Source organism: Sminthopsis crassicaudata, chromosome 4, assembly GCF_048593235.1.
Source record: "Sminthopsis crassicaudata isolate SCR6 chromosome 4, ASM4859323v1, whole genome shotgun sequence".
NCBI classification, from domain to species: Eukaryota; Metazoa; Chordata; class Mammalia; order Dasyuromorphia; family Dasyuridae; genus Sminthopsis; species Sminthopsis crassicaudata.
In genome coordinates this window covers 59,055,819-59,065,249 of record NC_133620.1, presented here as the reverse complement: position 1 = coordinate 59,065,249, position 9,431 = coordinate 59,055,819, and the positions used below count along the sequence as shown (strand labels likewise).

The following is a 9,431-nucleotide window of genomic DNA, read 5'->3' as shown; positions in this document are numbered from 1 at the left end:
TATGGCAGCAGTCACCAAAACCATTTGGTATTGGCTAAGAAATAGACCAGTAGATCAGTGGAACAGATTAGATACAAAGGACAAAAAAGGGTACATCTATAGCAATCTAATCTTTGACAAACCCAAAGATACCAACATTAGGGATAAAAATTCATTATTTGGAAAAAACTGTTGGGAAAACTGGAAATTAGTATGGCAGAAATTAGATATGGATCCACACTTAACACCATATACCAAGATAAGATCAAAATGGGTCCATGATTTAGGCATAAAGAATGAGATCATAAATAGATTAGAGGAACAGAGGATAGTCTACCTCTCAGACCTGTGGAGGAGGAAGGAATTTATGACCAGAGGAGAACTAGAGATCATTATTGATCACAAAATAGAAGATTTTGATTACATCAAACTAAAAAGTTCCTGTACAAACAATACTAATGCAAACAAGATTAGAAGGGAAGTAACAAAGTGGGAAAATATTTTTAAAAGTAAAGGTTCTGACAAAGGTCTCATTTCCAAAATATATAGAGAACTGACCCTAATTTATAAGAAATCAAACCATTCTCCAATTGATAAATGGTCAAAGGATATGAACAGACAATTCTCAGATGATGAAATTGAAACTATTTCCACTCATATGAAAGAGTGTTCCAAATCACTACTGATCAGAGAAATGCAAATTAAGACAACTCTGAGATATCACTACACACCTGTCAGATTGGCTAAGATGACAGGAACAACTAATGATGAATGTTGGAGGGGATGTGGTAAAAATGGGACACTGATACATTGCTGGTGGAGTTGTGAAAGAATCCAGCCATTCTGGAGAGCAATTTGGAACTATGCCCAAAAAGTTATCAAACTGTGCATACCCTTTGACCCAGCCGTACTACTACTGGGCTTATATCCCAAAGAAATACTAAAGAAGGGAAAGGGACCTGTGTGTGCCAAAATGTTTGTGGCAGCTCTTTTTGTTGTAGCTAGAAACTGGAAGTTGAATGGATGCCCATCAATTGGAGAATGGTTGGGTAAATTATGGTATATGAATGTTATGGAATATTATTGTTGTGTAAGAAATGACCAACAGGATGAATACAGAGAGGCTTGGAGAGACTTACATGATCTGATGCTGAGTGAAAAGAGCAGAACCAGGAGATCACTATGCACTTCAATAACGATATTGTATGAAGATATATTCCAATTGAAGTGGATATCTTCAACATAGAGAAGATCCAATTCAGTTCCAGTTGATCAATGATGGACAGAAACAGCTACACCCAGAGAAGGAACACTGGGAAGTGAATGTAAATTGTTTGCACTATTGTCTTTCTACCCAGGTTACTTATAACCTCAGAATCCAATTCTTACCATGCAACAAGAAATTTGGTTTTACACACATATATTTTATCTAGGATATACTGTAACACATTTAATATATATGGGATTGCCTGTCATCTAGGGGAGGGAGTAGAGAGAGGGAGGGGAAAATTTGGAAAAGTGAACACAAGGGATAATGTTGTAAAAAAAATTACCCATGCATATGTATTGTCAAAAAATTATAATTATGAAATTAATAAATTATATAAAAAAGAGTTTTATAGACTATTTAGTCTTTGGATAGGAGACAATGCAGAAGTTGAGTTAGGAATGAAAATGATGCATTTGGGCCCTTGGAAATTATAAGTAATGTACTGGATGCCTTAATACATCTTTTATTTTATACATATGGTATTTCATTGGTAAGTATGAATCTTATTGTGGTGAAACCTATGTCTTGTATGAAACAGGCTTCTGTCTCTTGTTACAGTTTGGGGCCTCACTTCATTTAAAATTAAAAAAAATATCACCATCATATATTTTCTTTTTATTGGTATCTATGGTAAAATAGAGCTTCTAGTCATTGTACTAAATGCAGATACACAATAGATATCCTTAAAATTTGTACATTTGGATACATAATAAAGAAGGTTTTACAACATCAATTTAGATAAATAGGCTTTCTACCAGACTTTGTTTTGTGGATAGGAAACTCCTTTCAATGACTGAAATGAGACTATTTTTTAAAAGTTCGCATTTTCTACTGAAATATTTCCTTCTATATGTTGTATTTTATATTCATCCAATTCATAACATGAGTCACTATGTTCTCTACCTTTGTAATTATAAAGAAGTGTGATATCTTTGAAGTGGTGAAGATGGCACAGCCTTCGGAAAATTTGTTTAAGGCTATTGTCTGTCACTTCATTAGATACTTCTTTAAATAACATGTAAGTAAAATCAGCCATCCTCTTGATAGAAGGATCTTCATCAGAGAGCATTTTTTCCATTGCTGAAACAAGAAAATTAATTCACTCTCTTCTGATCAAACTGGACACCTCCTATAACAGAACCTTATTCTGACTGAGCCCTGTTACTGTTTCTTGAGGCTTCAAAACTCCTGAGTTTTCCCAAGGAATACCTTTGTGGGTCCCAATCTAAGCTACCCACCAAGTTCTAGTCCCTGTCTTTGAATCTAGGATTGTCTTCAGGGCTTCAGTTCTTGCATTAGATTCACTTTGAATTGTTGGCTTCTGCTTTGTTGTCTGGACTTTCAAAAGCTGTAATTTTTCCCGTTCCTTCTTACTAGAAGTTAGGCTTTCTAGGTCCCACATTAGTCAATTCCTGCCACAAGGCTGGATATCTAGGGAGGGCCCTGAATCATTTAATTATGAAATTTCTTCCATGGACTCCTCTCTAGTCATCATTAATTTGTCTGAACTCATTCTTCAATGGTTATAATACTCTTACCCTATCCTCTTTCCATTTCAGAGATTCTGTCTCTCTTCCTCTCCTCTCCTCTTCCTCTCCTCTTCCTCTCCTCTTCCATTCTCTCTCTCTCTCTCTCTCTCTCTCTCTCTCTCTCTCTCTCTCTCTCTCTCTCTCTCTCTCTCTCTCACACACACACACACACACACACACACACACACACCTCTCCTCCCTTCCCCTCCCCTCCCCTAGCCTCTCCTCCTCTTCCTTTCTCTACTCTCCCCTCCTCTTCCCTACTCTCCCCTCCCCTGCTCCCCCCTCTCTCTCTCCCTCTCCCTACAAACCTTATTCCCCATCTGCCATTGCCTACTCTCTTATTCCTATCCCTTCAATCCTACCACTTTGAAGTTCTACTACTGTTTCCTTCCATCTTCAACCTTTCCCTTGTGTTCCCATCTTTTGGCACTTACTGAAACCCAACTCCTTCCTAATGAAGGGATCCCTGGATGCCATTTCCAATACAGCTTGCACTTTCACTTATATTTATTGGTCCTAAGTAGGGTTGAATATTCCTCAAACACCACTTCCAGACTCCCCTTTTACTACTCAGGAAGCTGTCTTCCACTGAGAATCTTTCAATTTACATTTATACCCAGTCAAGATTTTGGTAGCTTTCATCTACTGACCAGAGGATATTCTCTTTTTTTCCTCAATGAGCTCAATGCTTGTCCAAGCAAGGGCTTGTCCCAATTTGGGCTTTCATACTAGGGCATACTAATATAGTTATAACATATTGAGATTCCCTCAAATAACCTCTCTCAAATATTCCAGTTTTTTCATTTATTCATTTCTTTCTTTCTTTTTTGTGAGTCAATTCAGGTTAAATGATTTTCTCAGAGTCACACAGTTAGTAAGTATCAAGTGTCTGATGCCAGATTTGAACTCAGGTTCTCCTGACTCCAAGGATAGTGCTCTATCCACTGCATCACTCCAATTTACTCATTTTCTTTTTTTCCCTTTTTTAAAAAAAAATACTCATTTTTCTAGGACTTACTTTTCCAGGCCACCTTAGTTAAAATATAGAGATGATCATATCAGTGATTTTGCCATCAACTACATGTATTCCTCTTCCAAAGTTTTATCTGATCATGATATTTTATCATTCTGTTTTTCCCTCTACCTTACAACCCCAAACTCTCTTCACAATCCTCACTGCAATCTGTCTTTGCTCCACCATTCAGTTCTTTTCCCAGGTCATCATTTCTGCACTGAACATCCTCCTTCTTCCTTATCTTCATCTCTTGGTGAACCAATTGAACTTAACTCTTTTTTCAAATTCAAATCTTTCCCCTACCTTATCTATCACCGATTATGCATTACTAAGTCCCAACCTTGGACTACTAACATCTGCTGCCTTCACATATATTCACTCATTACTAAATAGAGCTGGAAAGAATTATGAAACGATGCTGACCTAGGTCCACTACAAATTTGGTACATAATCTCAACTGGGCCCTCATTGCAGCAAAGCAAACTGTTTAACTTCCTTAGTCAACTAATTATTTCATTCACTTCAGTAGCTTTTCTGGACTTTTTTTTTAATCCCTCCTTAGGCTTCTTATTATTCCCCTCCTTCTGTGTGTTTTGATAAGAATCTTACCTCATATATCATTGAAAAAAGTGAGCCTATTTGCAGAAAAGTTTCTCTTTTTTCCTCTTCTCATATCAGTTGCCTATTTGTACTATCTCTTCCTTTACCTGCCTCCCAGGAAGAAAGAATCACTATATGAAGGCAAATATACTTTTCATTCTTTTCTTTCACCTGTCTGGCGTGAAGAAAGAGTCCTTCCCCCATATAAAGGTAACATATACCTTTTGTTCTACTCTATCCTATCTTCTCCAGCAGATTTTCTTTTCTATCCTCCTCTGTTCTCTTTTATTTATTTCTGTCTACTGGATGTTTGCTATTGCCAACAAGCACACTTATGACTCCATCATCCAAACAATAACAATGCTTCTCACTCATTCTGAGCATCCAATTAGCTCTCCTCTCTTTTGTAATTAATCTCCTTGTTAAAGACATTTACAAATGCTTCCACATCTCTTTTTTTTTTTTTTTCATTACCTTAATTCTGCAATCTGGCTTTCAACTTCATTATTTAATTGAAACTATTTTTCCAAAGTTACTAATGATCTAATTTTAAAATTTATTTAAAAGTGTTTTTAAATATGAATTTTATTTTACTTTCAGTACACATTCTTTTTCTTCCCTTCCCCTATCCCCACATAAAGAAAGCAACCAAAGGAAAACATTGTTACAAGTATGTATAGTCAAGCAAAATAACTTATTTAACCAGTTATGTAGGTATATAAAAATAATTATAACACACACACATATGTAGTCATTTGGAATTAACCTAAAGATCCAACTTTTGGGACAAGATGCATTACTTGACAAAAACTGGAAATTAGTGTGGCAGAAACAACACCATACAGCAAGATAAGATCAAAATGGGTTCATGATCTAGGCATAAAGAATGATATTATAAGTAAATTAGAAGAGCATAGGATAGTTTACCTCTCAGACCTGTGGAGGAGGAAGGAATTTGTGACCAAAGAAGAACTAGAGATTATTATTGATCACAAAATAGAAAATTTTGATTATATCAAGTTAAAAAGCTTTTGTACAAACAAAACAAATGCAAACAAGATTAGAAGGGAAGCAATAAACTGGCAAAACATTTTTACAGTTAAAGGTTCTGATAAAGGCCTCATTTCTAAAATATATAGAGAACTGACTCAAATTTATAAGAAATCAAGCCATTCTCCAATTCATAAATGGCCAAAGGATATGAATGGACAATTTTCAGATGATGAAACTGAAACTATTTCTACTCATATGAAAAGGTGTTTCAAATCATTATTGATCAGAGAAATGCAAATTAAGATGACTCTGAGATACCACTACACACCTGTCAGATTGGCTAAAATGACAGGAAAAGATAATGACGAATGTTGGAGGAATGTGGGGAAACTAGGACACTGATGCATTGTTGGTTGAGTTGTGAATGGATCCAACTATTCTGGAGAGCAATATGGAACTATGCTCAAAAAGTTATCAAACTGTGCATAGCTTTTGATCCAACAGTGCTACTACTGGGTTTATATCCCAAAGTGATATTAAAGAAGGGAAAAGGACCTGTATGTGCAAAAATATTTGTTTTTGTAGTGGCTAGAAACTGGAAATTGAATGGATGCCCATCAATTGGTGAATGGCTGAGTAAATTGTGGAATATGGAATATTATTGTTCTATAAGAAATGACCAGCAGGAGGAATACAGAGAGGCTTGGAGAGACTTACATCAACTGATGCTGAGTGAAATGAGCAGAACCAGGACATCATTATACACTTCAACAACAATACTGTTGAGGATATATTCTGATGGAAGTGGCTATCTTCAACAATGAGAGGATCTAAATCAGTTCTAATTGATCAGTAATGAACAGAACCAGCTACATCCAGAGAAAGAACACTGGGAAATGAGAGTGGACCACAACATAGAATTTACACTCTTGTTATTGTTTGCTTGCATTTTTGTTTTTCTTCCCAGGTTATTTTTACTTTCTTTCTAAATCAGATTTTTCTTGTGTAGCAAGACAACTGTATACATATGTATACATATATTGTATTTAACATATTTAACATGTATGGGACTACTTGCCATGTAGGGGAGGGAGTAGGGGAAGGAGTAGAGGAAAAGTTGGAACAAAAGTTTTTGCGAGGATCAATGTTGAAAAATTACCCATGCATATGTTTTGTCAATAAAAAGCTATAACAATAAAATAATTATTTTTTAAAAAGTCATCTGGAATTGCGATTGGTTATTGTGTTGATCAGAGCTCTTAAATCTTTCAAAGTGGTTTGTTTTTATAATATTGTTATTGTATAAATTTTCTTTTTCCTTCTGCTCACTTAGATTTGCATCAGTTCTTGTAAGTCTCCTCAGGTTTCTCTGAAATGATTCCCTTCATCATTTTAAAGCAACACAATAATATTCCATTACATAAATGGTTCAGTCAATTTCTTATCTGCAAAGAGATGCTATAAAAATTCCACACAGGTTATTTTCCTCAAAGAAAGAGGCATAGACTTAGTAGCAGTATTCCTGGACATTTTAAAAGCTTCTTGACCATAGTTCCATATGCTTTTCAGAATGGATGGACCAGTTCACAGTTCTACAACAGTGTTTTAATGGGCTTTTTTGTTTCCCTTTAACACCTCTAGAATTTGTCTTTTTTTTCTTTGATACTATGTCAATCTGATAAGAAAAAGGTGATAACAAGAGTTGTTTTGATTTGACTTGTCTCTTTTAGTGATTTAGAACACTTTTTCATATAGCTATAATTTAAATTTCTTATTTTAAAATTTTTCTATTCATATCCTTTGAACATTTGTCAATTAGAAAATGGCCCTTATTCTTAGAAATATAAATCACTTTCATATGTACATACATTATTTCCTATACATATACATACATACCACATTTCATATGTGTGTATATATGTGTATATATGCATATGTATCAGAAATGATTTTTTTACCAAAGAAATTATATGCAAATTATGATTTTTTTTTTGTTTTTCCTAACTTTTGCTGAGTTGGTTTTGCTTGTAGACAAACTCTTTTAATTGATTGTAATCAAGATTGTTCATTTTTGTTGCTGTTAATTTCTTTTTTGTTGCTGTCTTATATGCCAATGAATGCTTTCCCCATCCAGAGAGTAGACATCTTCAATATTCCTCTAATTTTTTTTTATTACATCATCATTTATTTTTAAATCATGAACCCATTTGAAGCTTATCTTGGTAAAAATTATAAGATGTTTTCCAGTTTTCCCCACAGTGTTTGTCAAATAGTGAGTTTCCCCTCCATAGTTGGGATCTTTGGATTTATTAAATTCTTTATAGTGTGAATCTAATATATTCTATTGATTCACTCCTCTTTCTCACTCAATGCCAATTTGGTTTCATTGATTACGATTTTGTAGTATAGTTTGATATCTAATAATATTATATTCCCTTCCTATAAAAATTGTTATTAATTTCCTTGATATTCTTGATGTTTTGTTTCTCCAGATCAGTTTTGTTATAACTTTTGCCTGGTTTTATGAAGTAAGCATTTGGTATTTTAATTGATGTAACTTTTCCATCTTTCTTCCACATTCCATTAATCTAAATGACAAATCTGATGGTCCTTTTTATCTCCTCATTCTTCTTGACTTTTCTACAACCATTTAGTATTCACAGTAACACTTTTGAAATATGTAAAAAATATATATAATACACACACACACACACACACACACACACACACACACACATGAATGGATGAATGGACATCATTGTAAAGCCAAAGCAAAACTTGGAGTCCTTATTAAGCACACTTTCATGACTATTAGACAGATTATAGTCATATTAGGAAGAGGGCAGGAAAGTATTTCAAGAATCATTTAAGCCCACAATTGTGCCAGTTGCCTTGAAGTACAAAGGAGAGTATAATTAAAAACAAAAAAAGAAACAAGAAACCCAATTCTGAGAAAAACATACCTATTGTTCCTAAATAGCATAATTAATTATCACAAAACAAGCTTCAGAAATCTTCAAAGGGACCTTGCTAGAGAAGCTAAAAGGGTAAATGATTCTTGTGCAGTGTGGTTTCTTGAAGTTGAAAGAATATTTCAAGGCCATTGACAAAAATCCTCAGTGTGAACAAAACTAGAGTAATGAAGAATAGCAAAAAGAAAAATTTTAATGATAAAATTCACTTATTTTATTCAATTATACTTTAAAAAGTGAATAATTATGAAAATTAGAAGATCTGGACATTTTTGTCAGGCTATAGAATTTTCACCAAAAAATGTTTTAGATTTTTAAACTCCTATTCAGCCAATATGGGCAATGATGCAGAGGTAGAAATTACAGAGTAACAGAAACTTTCAAATAGAGTTTGAAATATTGCATAAGAACCTTGTCATAAAAGATGAAGGAATCTATCTAGATTATAGAGATAAAGATGATGCAATGGCATGAGAAAATACCCTAATTTAAATCCACTTGAAAATCTAAGTGTGATAATCAAGACAAAGTTTGGCAAAATATAATGAAGAATTTTCAAATAGAAATCAAAATCTTAGGAACTCAATTCCAAATTGCGTAAAACAAATGATTTCAGCAAAAGAAAGACATTGCCTATTAATTGCTTTTAGAAATCAATCAACAAACATTTATTAGGTGCTTACTGTGTACCAGAAAACAGTACTAAACATTGGGGATGTGATGACAGATATGCATGTATTTATGAGAAAGCAAAGGACATGGGCTTATTGTCCTCTGAAGAGAAGAATAGAAAGAAAAGGGGGAAAGAATTCACTAAAGGGGAAGAAAAAGAAAGCTCAAAAATTTATCTCACATAATCAAGAGGAATGAGTCCTAAGCAAAAATGATTTAAAGCAGAGATGTACAAAAATATCTTCAGCTCTTTTTGGAGGTAGAAAAAAAGTCTGAATCTGAGGGGGATATCCAAATTTGGGGAATGGGTATATGAGTTATAGTAAACAAATCTGGTGAACTATTATTGTGCTATAAGAAATGATGAAGGGAATGTTTTCCAAGAAAATTGGAAAGAC

General features: G+C 34.1%; 1 protein-coding gene across 2 annotated transcripts in view; it reads right to left on the bottom strand.

Moving 5' to 3' along the window:
* Positions 1-1,843: 1,843 nt before the first annotated feature.
* Positions 1,844-9,431, bottom strand: part of MROH9 (maestro heat like repeat family member 9) — a 74,583-nt gene continuing 66,995 nt past the window's right edge. Inside the window, exons 22-23 of one of the 2 annotated variants that reach the window (XR_012489001.1) lie at positions 4,406-4,503; positions 1,844-2,329 (exon numbers count right to left, since the gene is read on the bottom strand). Coding sequence is in view for 1 of the 2 variants with exons in the window: in XM_074308336.1 (XP_074164437.1) it covers positions 2,061-2,329 (269 nt within the window). In the remaining variant the exon portion in view is untranslated. The remainder of the gene's footprint in view (positions 2,330-4,405; positions 4,504-9,431) is intronic. The other variant, XM_074308336.1, reaches the window with a different exon arrangement.